The sequence below is a fragment of the Cyprinodon variegatus genome, unplaced genomic scaffold (genome assembly GCF_000732505.1).
Source record: "Cyprinodon variegatus isolate N-32 unplaced genomic scaffold, C_variegatus-1.0 Scaffold38, whole genome shotgun sequence".
In the NCBI taxonomy this organism is placed as follows: domain Eukaryota; kingdom Metazoa; phylum Chordata; class Actinopteri; order Cyprinodontiformes; family Cyprinodontidae; genus Cyprinodon; species Cyprinodon variegatus.
This window is the reverse complement of record NW_015150491.1, coordinates 764266-784216: the sequence shown is the minus strand read 5'-3', so window position 1 is coordinate 784216 and position 19951 is coordinate 764266. Positions and strand designations below refer to the sequence as shown.

The 19951-nt window shown below is 37.5% G+C and overlaps 1 protein-coding gene across 1 annotated transcript; it reads left to right on the top strand.

The window, feature by feature from the left end:
* Positions 1–11954: 11954 nt before the first annotated feature.
* Positions 11955–19094, top strand: prep (prolyl endopeptidase). The gene is made up of 13 exons (XM_015369574.1): positions 11955–12148; positions 12447–12521; positions 13469–13602; positions 13695–13825; positions 13932–14141; positions 14263–14384; positions 14493–14598; positions 14854–15045; positions 15925–16122; positions 16734–16837; positions 18402–18633; positions 18722–18853; positions 18934–19094. The coding sequence occupies exons 1-13, from the start codon at positions 12011–12013 to the stop codon at positions 19092–19094; spliced, it is 1935 nt and encodes a 644-aa protein (XP_015225060.1). The 5' UTR covers positions 11955–12010.
* The last annotated feature ends 857 nt before the right edge of the window (positions 19095–19951 follow it).

Here is a 19951-nt window from a genome sequence, read left to right as displayed (position 1 = left end):
TCGCAACAATACTAAAGGCAACCACTCCTTCCTTTTCACCTCCTTACCCCTCTTGGGACAGAGATTTTTATCTTTGCCTGTTTGATAACCCATTATTGGTGATATGTTAAAAACAGCTAGCTTTTGTGTTTCATTCGCTTTGTTTAAATTTCTTTCAGTAGCTGAAACACTTTAGGCACCATACATCCACGTTGTCTGTTATCAATTTCTTCATGTTTTTGGTTATGTTTCTTTACCTTACATTCCTTGGAGCTTCTGATTTAGAACCACAAGCTTCAGCACAAATTTTCCTGATTATGGTTTCATTAAGAGGAGATAAACTTGACTGACATGACGGAAGGAAAGCGAATCAGATTAGTGTGATGTGCCTTGGCAAACCCTACCTTTTTTTCTAGCTGTTGTCATATCCACTTCAGGTGCGGATATGAATAAATGTCAGCACTGCACTTCAGACACCACCCACCAAGTCCAGCGACCATCTCAATGAATTGCCGGATGATCCCTTGTTGACAGGCCGGGAGTTATATTCAGTGTTTGAGGGCTATGAGGAATGCTGCTGTGCCTCAACACAGATGTGTTTTTTGAAACCTGGGAAAACCACCCACAGAGATCACGAGAACCTAGCATCACTTTCAGCTGATCTAGATAAAGATGCCTATTGCAACCCTTTCAATGTAAGGTGATGAGCAGAACTGATATCATAGAATAGGACATGTCTCTAAGGAAGTCTTTTGAAAACCTTTTCCACCTTTTACTACAAAAACACCCAAAACTACATTTGTTGGAATTGTATATGCCACACCAATATAATGCAGTAATTCTGAAGAGGAATGTATGGTACATGTAGTCATTTTTACGAAGCCATAATTATCTAAAAAGGGTGGATTTTGCAGAGCCACATTTGCACTCGCTACCACTTCCAAGTCCAATTTCTTATATTAGATTGGGAGTTCCCGAGAACAATGATTTTTAAAATCTTATAGAAAATTGCTGATTAGATTTCGGTCTGGGTTTGATTGGATAATCATCACTAAGGGATTTCTTTTTTTTCACCAAACCATTCCATTGTAGCTATAGCTGTATGTTGGATTCATTACCTGGTTAATTAGACAAAGAATATCCCCTCCAGTATGAAGTGATTTTCAGCCTGTAAATACTGTCTTCCAGGATTGCCCTGTATTCATCTGTATCCATCTTCCTATGCACTCTTTCCAGCTTCCCTGTACTTATTAAGAAACAGCCTACCCAAAGCATGATGTTGCCACCGCCATGTTTTATATGTCAAAGACAATGAGGAGTGTTTTTTTCCAATCCTAAATACAGTTAATGTCTTATTTTATTTCATTTTAGCTATGTTTTTATTTCTGTATTTAAAGGGAGGAACTCACATGATGAATCAATGTTGTGAGCTTAAAAAAAAGAATGAATAATTTCACGGTATTCAATTTATGAATGAAATTTAAATCTGTGTCCTTACTTCCCTAATATGGAACCCCTGTTTTTCGTCAAATAAGCAGAGTAAAATAATCTGATATTGTTGCTTGATTAAATGGGTTAAGTCTGTATACATGACTCAATACATGATTCTCATATTGAATGTTTCAACCATCCTGCAGTAATCTCACTTCAATTTTGGTAAATGAAATTATGGTTCCCCTCCCCAACCTCCCACCCCCGTCCAACTTGGTTTTTAGCTTACGGCAAAGGCAGATGTGTGTAGCCACCCACGCATGACTGTACAAATGCTCTTCACGTTGTTTGGATTTCCTCTTGATAACTTAGGGACACATTTCATCTAAATATGAGCAAAAACTTCCTAAAAAAGGTGTATTTGCCCATGATATGAGCAGGTATATAAGAAGATCTGCCATTGATCACATATTGTGAATTTTAAATAAAATTGAGTTGTTTTTCTTTTATTTTAAAGATAAATGTTCATTCATTTGGCAAATGATCCTACTTACCTGTTCAAATTAAAGGAAAATGCACTTAGCTCAAGAAAAGTTGATCTACATTTTATTTGCTCTGTTGATTTTCTGCTCTACTATGTCCTGAAATTGGCTTTAATAAAAAATTTAATCAAGAGGCCTCCTTGGTTTTTTTCAAAAAGATTTCCCAGGTTTTATATTGTGTTGTTTCGTTCACTGCTTTAGGTACTAGTTGTGGTTTTGAAAACTAGAAATACCTCTTCAGTTTTTTTTATATATATGGGTGATGCAGCAACTACAATTTTCCCAGTATTTAACTCAGATTTTATGTGTTATGCTAAGGACTGGTAGTAAAAAAAAAACGTTCAGTAAAAAGAAAGATGCATATTTTTCAAATTTATTACATTAATAATAATCTGAAAAGTGTGGCATGGATCATGATTGAGTCATATCTATTTCGATCATTTGGTGAACCATCATTCGCTGCAGTTAAAACCGCAGCAATAAAAGGCTTTGAGCTTTGCACATAGAGAGAAACATTTTCTCATTCTGTTTTACATAACAGATAAAATTGCATCAGCTGGATAAAGACTAGCTCTGAAAATGCATTGTGAGGTCTCGTCACTCTAGCACATGAATATGTGTATATTTGATTATTTCACTGTAGCTCTGGCTGGACTTTTTTCAGTCGTTCTCCTGCAAACCTGGACAAAGTACTTTGCATATAAGACAGAAAATTTAGTTTGGCCAAGTAAACTTAATCTAACAAGGATTGTAAAATAAAAGTTGACCCATAACACAATATATAATTGTTTTTTCCAACCAGAGTACTTATTCTAACAAACTTTAACATGGATTTTCTTTATGGTTTTAAATTTTTTTAACAATTATTATTATTTTTTTTATTCAGAGAGAGTGGGGTGGACAGCTGTGGATCTCTGCAGCTCCACCAGTTACTATGGACATCCTGGCCTTCTTTTTTTCAGATTACTGCTCCTCTTGCCTAGGCTGTTAGCTTAGCTGGAAGACCACGTCTTAACAGGCTTACAGTTTTGCCATATTCCCTTTTGGGGTTGCTTAAACAGTCCTATCTGGGATGTTGAAAGAGCAGGGAATTGTTTTTTTGTTTGTTTTTTTATCTTACCCTGCTTTAAACTTTATCTCTGACCTGTCTGCTCCGTTCCTTGTTCAGTTGTTTGATGCCCAAAGTTTTCTAACAAACTTTAGAGAGCTTCAAAACAGTTGAATTTATCACAGGATTTAAATATCTGTTAATAAGGTGACTTCCAAAAGCTTTGAATTTACTGGATCTTATTTAAGGGCAGCAAGGTAAAACAGGGTTAATGCAAATTCAAGCCACTTAAGTCTTTAGTTCCAGGTAATAAAATAGAAAATGTTTTTCAAGGCACTTTATCATTTTTTGGGTGAATATAATGTCACTCATTGAAATTTATATGCTGAGAGGTTCGTGCTGCTCTGTGACACAGTGGGTAGCACTGCTGGCTTGCAGCAAGAAGGTCGATTCCTGGTCTTTCTGCCTGGAGTTTGCATGTTATCCCTGAGCATGCATCCGTTCTCTCCGGGTACTCCGACTTCCTCCCACAGTCCAAAAACATGACTATTAGGTTAATTGGCTTCTCTAAATTCTCTTTAGGTGTGTGTGTGTGAGTGAGTGAATGGTTGTTGGTCCTGTTTGTCTCTGTGTGTTCCTGCAATGGACTAGCAGGAGAGAGACACCAGCACCCATCGCGACCCCACTTTGGATTAAGTGTGTCAGAAAATGGATGGATGGGTAGAGAGGTTCCTTTATTTATTTATCCGGAAGCCTCTGCTTATGTATTCCTTCTTAGCTTCCTCATCTCTGTCCATTATATCTCAACTGCTCAACCATTGATTCGTTGTTTGATTCAACAAAAACACAAACAACACCTACCACTGTTGTTTTATTTCACAGCACATAGAATTAAGGATTAAGGTCTTTCTTAGGTTAAAGATAGAAAAGGAAAACATATTTCAATACTTTTAAAGTCTAAAATAAATAGAGATCAGTTTGTTTTGAAAATTCGCCAAAACAAACTTGCTTTCCTCAATTAAAAAGTAGTAGCTCCCCTGTTTGGCACCAAATGGAGCGTAACTTTCCTTCCAGTTCTGCTGCATGTCTACCTTCTTCTCTGGCTATGTGCCAGACTTGGCCTGATGCACACGTATATGCAGTATGTGGTCTACTACATGGTTTATTCATAGGGTAACCAGTTGATGTTGCTATGAAGGGGAGCTAATCGGAGGTCAAAAACCCACATAGTGCGGCGAAACAACAAAAAGTGGGTAAAAGGATTGATTTCCAAAAACCAAGTTTCCACTGAATTTCATACATTTAGACTTTCTTTTTTTTTTTTTTTTATATATACATATTATGTCTTATATGAGCTAAAAACAACAGTCATATCTATGATAGCTGGGTCTCTAGTTAAGCTATTTTTGGTCTATTGCTTTGCTGCTGCTGTGTAGTCCACCATTTTGTGTCATTTGCAGATGAGCCTATAGATGTACTCCTACTGATAAAATGAGCTCATCTTGCACGATGACTGAATTCTTTCTGCATTCATCAACTCGAAGCTTGTAAAAGAACCACTGCAAAGCACCTGTTTGAGTAAAAGCGCGGGAGTGTTGCCTACCATAAAGGGAGGAATTTACCACCATTCAATGACATCTGTGACATCACCAGGTGCCACTTTGTCTGTCAATTCATCTAAGTCTGCATCTGTGTCGCAGAAGTCCTCACACACACACACACACATTGTCTTTTTCATAGGACCAGTCAGACGGCTCCGTCCTCCACCTGTCTTCAGCCTTACCTGCCTCAGTCATTACCAGGGTTTCCGAGCCCCGGTGTCAACTACAAAATTACAGGGGAAGGAGCCATGTATTTGTTTTAGATTTTAAAAAAGTCATATCTGTCTGCACGAAAGCTATATATTAATTTCTCTGTCTGATTGCTCCTCCCTTTCTTTCTTTGACAGACCAAGAGCAGCAAAGCTGGTCAGGTTCAAAGAGAGGAGGTTATGGCCACTTGCTGGTGGTTGTATAATGATAAGGGGAAACAGGCAGGTCAGAGATCATTTCTACCTTGCTTCTTTGGTCTCTGCTGATGTTACCTCTGTGATGACAAAAACTTCAGCTCCACTTTGTAGTCCCACTTAAAATGTTCTTATAAAAACAATTAGGACAAGAAAAGTAGCCTGCATGTGTTTCTGAATATGGAAATGTAGCTTCGGGAAGGTTTTATGCTTGACTGTAATAGGAAGAGTGCACAAACAAGTTTGACAGGGACGAAAACAAACAGCTCTTAAGTAAAAGATAAGAATCTATTTCCAGGCAGTGACGTTTTTCTTTTTATCCAGGTTACTTTTGGTGGTGAAAATATGACCAAAATGCATGCTCGAGCAATCAAAGGCACTCAACACCTGAAGGTTTTTTTTTTTGTGACTGTCCTTTTATTCTCGGCTCTTTCAGCAAGCTGGCTTTGAGTAACCTGAGTGCTCTCTTTTCCTTTTCAACATGATCAGTGTATACAATGGTGAACTTCTATCCTCCTCAGGGCCGTCTGACTTCACCTTATTGTGTCTCTTAAATGTGTTTTCCTGGCAAATAAAATCAGGAATGTGTGTTTTAATAGGTACAGACAGAAGCTCGTTGGCGGTTTCATCGATGTTATCCAGAGATGACAACACTGGATCTGTTCATACATCTCTGCTGGTCACATTTTCTAAACCCCAACATTGAGTCTCGTTCTTGGTATTTTTAGCAGATGGCACAGACAAAACAGATTTAGTATTTCCTATCATCTGTGAGGCAACTGTATCCATCCTGCAAGGGGGCTGTAATCATCCTGGATCTCCAATAACATCCTTTAGTCTGGAGAGGTTTTTTTTTTTTCCTGGTGGTGGGGGCTGCATGTTGGATCGACCCTCTGCGACACTGTTATTCAGGCCATGGCTAATGACAGCCAGGCAGGAAACAGTCCCCTGTCATCTCTGCATTTAAAAGCATTCCTATTATTGCATGTTCTGTCGCGCTCACATCCTTGGGACTGCTATCATTACAGCCAAGTGGCTTTGGGCTCTAGACCAGCCTTTAGACTCCATATTCATGTACTGATGACATATAAGCCTAGCCTCAAAGAGCAGTGAATTATCTTGAACAGGAATGACTACAATACAATTGTTTATGAACACTACACAAAAACGCAGCTTGAAATTGTAACATGCATTCTCTTTTAAACCCCTTCACTGTGATACTCTTCAAATAAAACCTAGAAAAAACACCTGCTGTCAGAAGCCGCCTTAGTATATGTTATCTGCTTGTTTGTTATTTTATCAAGGCAAAAAATCCATCTGTTCTAAATTCCTTAGATGTATTTTTTTGGTCATACAATAATACTCTTTTCTTAAAATATCTAACAGAGAATTAAGCCCTGTTATCTCAGGAACAAGCATGTTCACCTGACGGGTCAGGCAATGAGAGCAGTGATCAGGGAAGTGACCAAAAGGGCCAGTGTTAACTCCGGAGGAGCCACACAGATACAAATCTCAGGTGAGACAATCTGTCAACACGATAATTACAGCCATGCAATGCTTGAATGTGGCCGTTATGGAGGAGAAGCAGGAAGAAAGTCCTTCTTTGAAGAAGGCTATGACAGCTCCAGTTTGCAATTTATGATAAGCATATGGTGGTAAAAGGGAGATCTAGATGAGACAAAAAATACTTTTTTTTTTCAACACATGCAAAACCTCAATGTTAAAAGCTGTGAGAGACTAAACCCAAAGTTTAAAGCTTTAACTGAAGTGAAACATGGTTTTAAAAAGTGTCAAAGCTAAGTGTCAAACACATTTGCAAAAAGATATATTAAAAGAGTTTATTCATATCAGGAAAAAAAGAAAAACTGGAACATCACCAGTTTCACCTACAAATAGGACCTCAAAAGGTGTGCAAAGCCGTGGCAGCTAATGAGAAAGACTTTGCAAACTTCTTGATCAATTGCTTAATTCATCAATACCTCATATCAGCTCATCTTGCAGTGTCAGACTAGTGTATTGAGTGACATGATTTAAGAGTTTGTCCAATTATCCAAAGAATCAGCAGCTTCCCTTCTGGATTAATGTTTAAACGGGTCCAAAACAACAGCGTCTGTCAGAAAGAAGCCGGGGAGATTTTTGAATGGAATAACCTTGTAGTAACCCTCTGCAGTGAAACACAACAGGTGGTCATCCTTCTTTGTCTGCTGCAACGGAGACAGGTGCTTCCGACTATGGGGGAACAGATCAACGGCGACCCTGGACAATGGAGGGGGAACAAAGGGAAAAGGAGGTGTGATTCACGCATGGACACCTCCAGCTCAGTCCAGCTTTGTGTCAAATATACAAGTGCGTGAACACCCAAATCTTTGAGTGTAAAAAGCAGTGTTAGAACTCAAACACACAGTTCAAACATCAGTCTTCTCTGTCTTCAGATTGTGAAGGAAAACAGAGGCTTAAGAGCACAAACAAAAAGAGACTCCCTTTGCATTTAGAAACGTGTTCCTAGAGTTTAAAGGAAAGAGAAAATGGGGAAAACATTTTTACCTAAACTATCTTCCTTCATTTCAGTTTGCCTAGGAAACTATGAAGCAATCAACTTCATAATGGTTACTAATGAAAGAAATGTAGATGATTCATCCTAAGGTATTGTTTCTCTCTGATTCTATTACGCAATCACACGGAACTATGGGTTGCCTCTCCCTTTATCGCTTCCTCTGAACTTCACTTAATATTGCAACTGCCTAAAGGGCGTGAAAGATGTGACACGCTCCGGGCCTGAATGTGAAAGTAACAGCATTCTGGATTTCCTAAGAAAACATCTGACTGACTTGCGGCATTCAAACAATGTGTTTGCTTTTTTGTAGCTGGAAATACGGCTGTACTGTAACGGCTCATCCGCGTTTTTCCTCGGTGACAAACGGTAAAAAGGATTCTTCAGAACAAGGAACAAGATTCATGTTGTTACATAGCATCCCAATTAAGTTTTTATTAATAATTGTACATGTAGATAAATTAATTAAATCTAACAGCTGAGAGCGGAGTTCTTCAACAGGGGGTCCATGAACCCTAGGGGGTCCACGGAGGTGCTGCATGGGGGTCGCAAAAGTTTTGGTTGATTTTTCTTTTTTTATATTTCCCCCTGCAATTTTTTCCAATAATTGAAATGTCTTTAAATAGATTTTATGAATTCAACACACTGTAGTAAACAGAAAAATGGAGGCAGAAGATGTCTTTCAGTCATCAATGAACACATTCAGCGACAAACAGGAGCTCTTTCAAGCTGGGCACCGTTTCATTCATAACACCTGTCCCATCAACCAGGAATCAGAATTAGAAATGCTTTAATAATCCCATGGAGAAATTACTTTCGTTATATTACTCCATATGTAATAGAGTGACTATAGGACCAGTTTGATACAATTTCTAACAATATATATAATTAGGGGTCCTCGCTCCATCTCACCATCAGTTTTGGGGTCCTTGGCCTGGAAAACATTGAAGACCCCTGGTTTAGAGAATCCTTTTACATTCTTAAAGATCCTACCTCATCAAACCTCATCTTCTTCTATCGTTTATTGTGTAAGAGTAGCTGCCACAGATAATGACGGCCAAATCAGCACTGATTGATTAAGCGAGAAGAGGAGGAAGGAAGGGAGGGGTCAATAATGAGCAAAAAAGAGTGAGGGGCTGACCTCTCTCCTGCACTGTCAGACAGATAAGAACAGTGATGGAGACCCTCAGTGGACTCAGGTGACCTTTCAACATCCTTATTTGCAAATACCCTCTAACATTTTTAAACCTTAAATCCTATAAAGCCTCAATGTCCACCGTTCCATCTGTAGGTTGACTTTTTTCTAATGCAAAATTTCCTTTTTAATTTCCGATTATTTCTGTTTTTAAATGAGATTGTGATGACAGGACATAAAGACAAGTTATTACGCTGGATGCCCATTACTTTTAAAAAGGACTTCATAGGAAAATCCTGTTGTTTTGTAAATGCTTTCTTTCCTGTTTTTATTAGGGAGGTTAAATGTTATATTATAGTGCCAAATAAATATCGACCAATGGGGGGTTCTTAAAGCCAATGCCTTTTATTTGTATATCAGTCTAACCGATCCCCAATATGAACTCATGATATTTCAGTGCCGGTTCTTTGAGCCAATGTTGCTTTTTCTTCCTTCATTTACATGCAAGTACCAACAATGATAACAAACTTTACACACATCCCAGTCGAAATAAAGAAATAAAAAGAAAATCTAGTAAAAAATCAAACCAAACATTAACAATGGAGAGCTAATGGAAGTAGGTTGCTGGATGCACCCAGACTTTTCTCCGTGGGTCCCCCTTTTATTAAGGAGGAAGTTTTTTCTCCCCTGATTCTCTAACTGCACTCCAACCTTTCCAATAGATCAATAAAGAAAAGTCAGCAGCAGTAAATATTGCAAAAAATAAAAAATAAACTACAGCCTATTTTAAATCGCAAAAAATGCAACCTTTAAAGTGTAGTTACTTTAAGTTTAGCCCTTTATTGCTATCAATAAACAAATAAATCAAACTCTCAAACCTGGGGATGTATTCAATTAATTTCTACCATGCATTTTTTCCACGGTGCTAATGTTTAGCCAATACGTACGCGTATCAGCCAATACTGATTGAGAAAAAAACAGCAATAGAAACCTAACTTATCGATGAGTCGATGCATCGGTTTGTCTTCACACCCAAGCACAGATAACGTTCCGGTTTGTTTGGTTTCTGAGTCACCGGTCCTGAGGCAGCTTCACTAACTGATCACTGGAGAGAAATACATAGCATGGAAAAATTTTCCCCTCTTTTCATTTTTTAATGCAGGAAACATGCCTCACTGCCAAGTCTAACCTTAAGTCTGTTTTTTAATCAAATTAGCAGTTATTCTATTGTGTAGACAGACCTGTTTTAATGACACTGTTCCAACTTGTCAAATGTTCCATTAGAGAAGTAATTAAATCTTCAAAGTTTCCAACAATATAAATTACAGATTAATAAGCTCCGCTTCAAATCGGATTCAATATATAAAACTCAGGAAAATACCAAAATCATACCTGTCTTTATCATTGGACATTTTGTGTATGATAAATAGTTGTCCATAGTTTGAAATGTTAAGATGGATAATCTAGTATTAGTATTATTATTATTACTACAATATTAAAGGGAGAATGAAACTAATCCATTTAGCACTTCAGTCCAATATGTAAATGTCTCAGATTTAGGAACTGCTTACTATCTGAAGACCCTAGCAGGTTAAAGTAATAGATTACATGCTTATTAAGTTACTAAATATATCATATGATACAGTTATTAATCCATGTATTATCAAAAGATAAATTAATTGCCAAATGCTGTGTTACCAGTTAGGCTAGCTAGAGGATTTAATGTTCCTCAGTTCTGTTGATAGAGTAATACAATGATCTCCTGTCAGTGAAAGCTGAAAACCAAGAGGCATTTTCTGTGAGCAGGAGCTAATGTTGCTCATCTGTGTAGAGATCTTATGAACAGAGTTTTGACATCGTTTATTTTTTAGCGTTCAGAATACAAAAGGTAAAATACCTAATCTGAGAGTACGTATTTTCAAGATGAGTAAATAAACTCTGAACGCATATCAGCTTTAAAACCTATTGGTGGCAGGATCATGTTATAAAATATGTTAATTATTATAAACAATGAGCAAAGCTATAGTAGCAATTAAGAGATAAATCCAAAAGAACACCACTGTTAGAATTAGTTTATTGCCAAGTAGGTTTTTATATAACTATAGATCAGGTTTGATCTATACAATGTCACGGGGGTCTCTGGGCCTTGTTGATAAGGCAGGTAGCAGATGGGACGAAACCTTTCTGGTGGCATGAGGTTTTGGTCCTGATGGACTGCAGCCTCTTTCCAGCGGGCAGTGTTTGAAATAGTTTGTGATCAGCCACAATCTTCCTTGCATGCCTCAGAGTCCTGGAGAGATGTAAGATTGCAGCCAATCATCTTCTTTGCAGACTTGATGACAAGCTATGAGGTGCATAGACTGGTGGGTAGGCTAAATTAAGAGTTTTAAATGTTGCCTCAATGCAAAGAGATCTGTGTTGTGTGTAATACAAAAATTGCTCAGGAATTAAGCACCTAGATCCCAAGTTTGTGTACAATTAACTTAGTTGTTATTAGGTTCAACAAATTGTTCAGCATGGATAGAATCCAGCTTTTACTTACAGCCATGGTTGGCCTTTGACATGCTCATGTTCAAGATACAATGGTGCAATATTACGAAGAGTTTCATCATTTACCTGCACACTGCTTCTTGACACAGAACTACAGTCATCCCAGCATTTCTCTAGATGACAGAACAGCCGAGTAATGATGGAAGTCCTATCTTTGTGGTTTATATACAGGAGATTGCAGTCCTTGTAATAGTCATGTGTAACATTCTACAATGATTTTCATTAAAAGAATAAAACTTTCAGATTGAATTTTACAAAGCCCATGGGTTAAAAAAGGTGCAATCGTTATTTTAGAAGTTGCAGTATTGCACTATTTTTGCACGCCACTTATCACTTTACTTGGATTTATCACTTTAGTTGGATATTCACTTTATTTGGATTTAGTTTTTACATATGCATAGATATACATACACATATATATATATATATACAGAAGAGCTATATGTGTATATATTTTATCTCTTTTTATTCTTATTTTTTATCTTTATTATATTGTGTAGTTGGATGTGTATATATCTATCTATATCTATATATATCTATAGATATATATAGATATAGATATATATATATAACTGTAACTGGAGCGTGTAACAAAAGCAATTTCCCTCTGGGATTATTAAAGTATTTCTGATCTGATTCTGCAGTGCCGTTTTTCTGCCGCGAGGGGGCGATGTGAGTTTAAAATGACAGAGCAGCAACCGGCCGAAAAACTCGTTGACTGTGTGTGTAACGGGGAGCATCTCCTCTCAGGCTTTAACGCTACGAGTGAATGATTCACAGGTTCCGCAAAGTCATTTCAAAGCCTCTGCTGCAGTCACTGTGCAAGTTTTCTGTGTTGCGCCATTCTCGAAATCTTACGTCCAAAATGGCTTTTCAGTATCCCCAAGCTTACCGCGATGAGGCTGTTGTAAGTAAAGGGGACCTGCTAACTGATTAGCTGAGCTAGCTAAATCACTGACGGAGCTCATTCATTTCAATGGGCGTTCGCTTTGTTAGCATGCTACTTAGCTTAGCTAGGTGGCTAAAACCAGGCTTTGGGGTTGACCAAACAAATATATACTAATCATAAGAATAAAACTTATACACATAACCTAAGATTAGTGGCTGGCTAGTGGTCGCTTCATTATCCCAGCTCCTAAAGTGACTTTACCACACCTACTAGCTGGTAATTCTTTTTAATTATTATTATGTTTAACTGTATTTAGGTGGATGACTACCATGGCTGCAAAGTACCGGATCCGTACAGCTGGCTGGAGGATCCAGACAGTGAGAAGACACAGGTAAATCCTAATTTGTCATGGTGCCACAATCCATCACAAGCACAGAAAAACCTACATGGATAGAAAGATGACACATTCACAGAATAGACTGTTTAAAAGATTTTCTATTTTATGACAAACAGATTTAAAAGAGTTTTAATATTAATTGCAATTTATAACAGAATGGGCTCTATGCACAACTCCGCCGCTTACTGAACTTAAGGCAGCTCTTTTTTCCCCTGTCTTTTTCTACTGGATGATCTGATTCATCCAGGCGAGCCTGACCTCAGTAACCATGGCCAAACACACGTGGACGAATCAGTTCATTAAGTAATGAAAGACAGGAAAAAAAAAAAGCTGCCCTAATTTCAGGAAGTAGTGGAGTTGTGTATAGAGTCCCTTGAAACTGCTTCAAAATTGTTGCCTGATAACAGTAACATGCATATTTTTTGGTGATGGTTAGTTTGTTGTTGTTTATGTAATCCAGATCAGGATGTGCACTTTACATGATGTAAACACGGCATTTTCATGTTTCTGTTTTTTTTGCTGCTTTTAAAAATGTCAACTTAAGTTTCCACAAAGCCTTTTTTTTTTATAGCTGATTCATGCTTTGGATCAGCCTGTAAAATGTAAAACTAACAGTAACCAGCGATAATAACTGGTATCAATAAAAATACTTTGTACTGATATAAAATACTAAAAATAGAAGGCTAAAGAAGAATGGATGCAGAAGTATTGTATCATAAATGCCTATTGTCATCACAAGAAGCATTCCTTGCGGCATTGAGGGAAAAAGATTGTAGCATCCCTACTGAAAAATCTAAGCTTCTCTAAGTTACTAAGAAGTTTAATAGAAAACTCTCACACTTTAAATTTAGTTTGCATGTGCTAAAGCAAAAAAAGTGTTATAAATAACTTATGAATAAATAATCAGTGTTTCAATTTTTTTTTTTTACATCTTTAACCAGGCATTCGTCAATGCTCAGAACCAGCTTACGTTGCCATTTTTAGAACAGTGTGAGGTCCGGGATCTTTTCAAGGAGCGCATGACTGAGCTGTACGACTATCCAAAGTATAGTTGCCCGTTTAAGAGGGGAAACAGGTGAGATGAACTGTGATGTCATTTAACGAAACTTAGAAATCTAAACTCTGATGGTTCGGCTCCCATAAGATGTTTTCTATCCTACTTTTTAGGTACTTTCACTTTTACAACACGGGTCTTCAGAACCAGAGTGTAATGTATGTGCAGGAGAGTTTAGACGCTGAACCCACTGTCTTCTTGGATCCAAACACATTTTCTGAAGATGGCACTGTTGCTCTTCGAGGTATTAGTGGCCAAATATCTCAATGTATCCCGTGTTTTTTGTTAATAATAAATTTTCATTTTGATTAAAAATAACAATGTTAATTATCTCCTCTGATATGACCAAGGCTATGCATTTTCTGAGGATGGAGAGTACCTGGCCTACGGCACCAGTGCCAGTGGGTCTGACTGGGTAGAAATCCACTTCTTGCGAGTGGAGGGCGCCGTAGAGCTGGAGGACCGCCTTGAGAGGGTCAAATTTAGCTGCATGTCCTGGACTTATGATGGGAAGGGACTTTTTTACAATTCATATCCCGAACAGGACGGAAAAAGTGATGGTAAGATGAAAATTAGTAGTGATTTGTTTATTATAAACATATACTCTGATACATTTTTTTGGTAATATTTTCCCCTCGTTGCTCCTCACAGCTGTGGTTAATATGATGTTCTACCTTCCAGGCACTGAGACCTCCACAAATCTGCATCAGAAGCTTTACTATCACATCCTGGGGACTCCACAGTCTGAGGATGTGCTTTGTGCCGAATTTCCTGACCACCCCAAATGGATGAGTGGGGCTGAGGTAGGCTTCCAGTTTAATCTCCTTTAACCTTTCAACTAATTCAACTGCAGACTAAAAGGTGCAAATGAATTTCTAAGGTGGCGTCTAGTGATTGGAGAATCTTTTCAGGTATCAGATGATGGGCGCTATGTGTTGCTGTCAATCAGAGAAGGCTGTGATCCGGTCAATAGGCTTTGGTATTGTGACCTGCAGACGACATCGCAGGGCATAACTGGTACGTATTCTTTTTATTTATTCATGATATTTTAGTTAAAGTTATTCCCAATTTCTTTTGTCAAGAATTTATTTATTTATTTATTATTTAATTTATTTATTCAAATCCATTAGATGATTAAACCTTTTTCAGAAAGTCATTCTTATGTTTCTAAAATGCAACAAACTCTGAGATCAGAAACCTTTGCTTTGTTTTGTTGAAACTTATATTTAATTTCATGTTGTACAGAACTTTAAATTAACTTTGTCTGTTTAGGACTTTTGCCCTGGATAAAATTAATCGATAACTTTGACGCGGAGTACGAATACGTCACCAACGAGGGAACATTGTTTACCTTTAAGACCAATTTAGACGCCCCGCGTTACAGACTCATCAACATCGACTTTGCCTCTCCTGATCAGAGCAACTGGAAGGAGCTGATCCCCCAACATGACAAAGATGTCATTGGTGAGCCTTTGAAATATTATCATCTCTATAGTTTTAGTCTGAACTTGTCAGTCGGTGCATTTATTGGGATTTATGTCAAAGACAAGCTCAGCATCGTGCATAATTCTGAAGTGAAAGGTTCTTATAAGAATAAATAATTTAAGTGTATCATGTTTTTGATTTCAGCTTCCCTGATTTATACCACAAAGTCAACCACCTGCTACATATTTAGCTGTATATCCTTTAAGGATACTACACTAATAGCTCAAGCTCAGTCAGATTTAATAAGGAACATCAATTTCTTCTGTTTTTATAACAGACTTAATTCAGATTAGGAGCTTGGGATATTTTTTTTCTATTAGCTAACAGAGCTTCAACCTCCTCAGCTTCATCCCCGTTTCTTTTTGATGGCGTTTGCTCAATAATGTTCTATTTGTATTAGAAACAGTTGTACTCTAACCTTTGGTTTAGTTGAATAGATTTGTATTTTTAAAAATGATGAAAAGTAATCAGACCTGGTTTAGCATAATTACAGTTTTAAAGCAGGTTCCTGATCTACAGAACATTAACATGTACTGAAATCCAACAAAATCACATCAGCATACATAGAAGCCAACACAATCGTATATTAGATCCGTTTTCATTTAGCGGTACCAGAATAAAGGGTCCAAGTCCAAGTGCATCCTGCACGTTTCAGATTCTTATTTTCAAAATCCGGTTCTCCCTTTCCTTCCACTTTACAATTATGCACTACCTTGTGTTTATCTATCGCATATGAATCCACTAAAATACATCAAAGCTTCTGGTTGACAAATGTGGAATTAATACTTCTGTCAAACTGTGATATTAGAAATATTAAGGTTCTTTCTGAGTTTTTGTTTTCTGTCGTCTTTCCTGTAGTATTTGCCACCTGCACGTACTCCAGCTTTCTGTTTGTGTGTTTCCTCCACGACGTCAAGAATGTCTTGAAGATGTATCGTCTGAGCTCAGGAGAGGAGCTGAGAACCTTCCCTCTTGATGTGGGCTCTATAGTGGGTTTTACAGGAAGGAAGAGAGATTCAGAGATCTTCTATTATTTTACCTCCTTTTTATCACCAGGTACAAAATTCTTTGATGTTGCCTTATTTGATTAAATGTCAGTTGTGGAAGCCAGTTTGCTAAATATTAAGAGGATGCATGTTTGTTAACCTCCTCTAATTACACAATTATATTGTTTTACTACTTGTGTACATAATGTACTGGTTTGGGTTTTACTCATTTACTTCCTTCTTAAATAAAATGTTGCTGTTTATTTGATTAATTAAAACTGCTATTTTTACATTAGTGAATAAATACTTGATTGTTGATATTTTTAGATAGAAAATTATGGGGTTTTATATATATTTTTTTGCATTCAGCACCATGGACAGTGACTCTTTGTCATTCGATCGTTAATACGATCACAGCAGCAAAGAAAACACAACTTTCAATTTACCCGAGACTGCACCATAATGATACTATGATTCTTCTCTACTATCTGGAAAAACGAAGTGTGTTTTTGTATTTTTATGATAAACTCTCATACATAGAGAAAAGAAAGTGAGAAAATGTCTCTCTAAATTTAGAATCCCAAATGTCCACTGAAAGCCTTTAAACTATCTAATAATCCCTGCCTGCCTCCTAGATAATTATGAACAAACGTTAAATGTGGCTTTTCCCTCCTTTTCCAGCTATCATATACCATTGTGACCTAACTAAGGAGCCTCTGCAGCCTCATGTCTTCAGAGAAGTTACTGTCAAAGGCTTCAACCCTGCAGACTACCAAACAACTCAGGTAAAACCATTTTTAAAAGATTTTATTTATTTGGGTCTGATTATATATTATATGTCCAAATTCCATTCTTCATCATTATTTTGAAGAATGTAATCATTAATTTGTGGATGAATGCTTGAAGAAAACTTTTCCTACTAGAGTCTTAATATGCATTTAAGGTTGTTTTTTTTTTTTCAGAAATCAAACTAAAATTCTAATCATTTGGACCAAAGTAATTTAAGATGCATCAGTCTAAGATCTCCAATTTGCATTTGTCTTTATTAATCAACCAGGAACTTTAGAGTTTTTAGAGCCAGGCTTTCAAGAAAAGTTCTTGCTATTTATTAAAAAAGAAAATTGCAATGGGTTAACCCTGTCATACAACACCTTGTCAACTCGGCGCAAACTCATCAAACAGTATTGCCATTCAGATAAATATTGTAATTTCTTTAAGTTTCAATGGTTTTTATGTTAAATGTTTGTATTGTCTATCAATTGTTAAATGAGCCTTAAGATCATCTGGGAAAAGGCTGTAGTGGAAATGAAATGGTAAACCAAATTAACTATTCTCAATATTACAAATTTGAAAATATAAATGTCAAAGAAAAAAAAAGTCAAAGGACACTTGAACGTCTAAATCCCAGTGATTATGTTTTGGAGCTGGGGTTCTGACTGACCCACCGCCCCTTGCAAGACCCTTCCAGAAAAATAGATGAATAAATAATCACTCATTGTGCACAAACGCATCGTGGACCTACATCAGTTGCAACAGCCACCATCACCCAGGCCAGCCCACACAGCTCCCAGTCCCAGATAAGAGCGTCGCCCCATAGGCCCCACCACCACCGACCTGGAAGCACCAGAGGGCCCCCAGGGAGCCAGAGGGCCATCGGGGGCATGTACCAACCCACCCGTCGTGGCATGCCAAGGGAAGCCCGGTACCCCGGACAAGGAAGGGGGACATTCCCTTGGACAGAGAGGCAGCACTCAAACCCCAGCCCATGCCCGAACACACTGGGAACCCAGCTTGGGGCTAGAGCCACTGCAACAGGGCCCCCAAGATACCTCCGCCCCAGACCTCCAACCCGGTCAGACACCCGACCTACCCAGGTCGGTTATCCTAAGTTCCCAGCTCTCCCTCACCATCCCACAGGCTTTATTCATGAAATGCGTTTACAGGTCGCTCCAATGTCTCTGCGCAGAGGTCCTTCAGGACGTTGATATTTTTCACATTTGTAATATAATTATTGATGATAGACAAAATCTGAATTAAGTTAATTTGGTTGACTGTTTCATTTCCGCTTTAAGTTCAAGGTTCAAAAAAAGAAAGCAATTCTCTAAAGCATCATGTTTTTGATCAAAGTAAGCAATACTAAATGTTAAGATAAGAGTTCAAATCCAGGTAAAGTATATGAGAGATAACTATTTAAAATTTATAATTTTTTTATTTCTTTTTTAAGTAAAGAAAATGTTGCCTTGGTCACGTTTAAGACCTCACAGCCTTAAATAAAAAAGGGTTTTGGTTCTCAACCAGCTCAAGGTTCACAGCCTCTTTTTCTTTTTCTTTATTTTCTCTACTTGTTAGATCTTCTTTCCCTCTAAGGACGGCACGCAGATACCCATGTTTATTGTACACAAGAAAGGAATCAAACTGGATGGCTCCCATCCAGGTTTTTTGTATGGCTACGGTGGCTTTAATATCTCCATCACACCGAGTTACAGCGTCTCCCGACTCATCTTCGTCAGACATCTTGGTGGTGTTCTGGCTGTCGCCAATATTAGAGGAGGGGGGGAGTACGGGGAGACCTGGCACAAAGGTAGGTAGCACCACGATCTGCTTTAATCTTCAATCATGTGTTGAGGTAAAGATTTAAATAATGGTGATACTTTTGGTTTGTTCCTCAGCTGGCATGCTTGCAAACAAGCAGAACTGTTTCACAGACTTCCAGTGTGCAGCTGAGTATCTCATCAAAGAGGGATACACGTCACCTTCTAAACTGACGATAAATGGAGGCTCTAATGGTGGCTTGCTCGTTGGTATGTTAGCTCTCGACTTAAAGAATTTCAGTCCAAAAGTTTGGTTTAGGGTATCTTAAACTGTGCGTGTTATTCCTCAGCTGCCTGTGTAAACCAGCGGCCTGAGCTGTACGGCTGTGCTGTAGCTCAAGTGGGCGTCATGGACATGCTGAAGTTCCACAAGTTCACAATCGGCCACGCATGGACCACAGACTTTGGCTGTTCTGAAGACAAAGAGCAGTACCAGTGGCTCATTAAGTAAGTTTTCTCAGCAAGTGTCTCCATCTTTTCTTCCTTCCTTAGTCTTTTTAACATTTTCCTTACAAAGGAAGTATTTCTGTTTACTTTAATTTACTTTTTAATTTACTCAATTAAAAAGTAAGTTAATTGAAAGAAAGTTTTCTGAACAGTTGTGATAAATTTGATGAGTTTATCATGTTTCCTGTCAGTTTCTCTACCCCAGTTCAAAACAAATGGCTTCTTAAGGCACTCAAAGAGTAAAACTTGTTTATCTACAAATATATGCAATTAAATCAGTCCAATCATATGAAGTGAAAAACTGAAAAAATATCTACTGTATTTTAATATGAATCAATAGTTGTCTATAGGAGAATATTTTTGGTCTCTAAAGGAGCTAAGCTCTCCAAAATAAATCAAATTTGCGTTTAGGTTGTATTTTATTGGTGTTTCAGACTGAGGGAAGGCCTCCAACATTATAAAGGTATAAAAGTTAAACTAAGATTAAAGGATATATGGAGCAAAGGAATAGATAATGCAAGAATCTATTAATATATTTCCCCCTACTCTGATTTAAGTTAATCAAGTGGAGCTTTTTACAAAAAACTTTATGATTTGAAATGTTTCAAACTTACTGATGGCAGGAAAAAAGGCTTTTGAAAATTTAGTTTAACTTTCCAGTATAGCACTTCTAATATTTCTACATCACACTAGGGTTCAATGTATAACTTTAACATCCTGGGACATAAAAAATCTTTGTTAATATGCAAGGTTAAGATGTAAATGCTGATAAATCACAGAATTTATCTTTTGATATAGATTTTTAAGACCCTTTTCTGTCAGATTAGCTTTTGTGTAAATATATATATATATATATATATA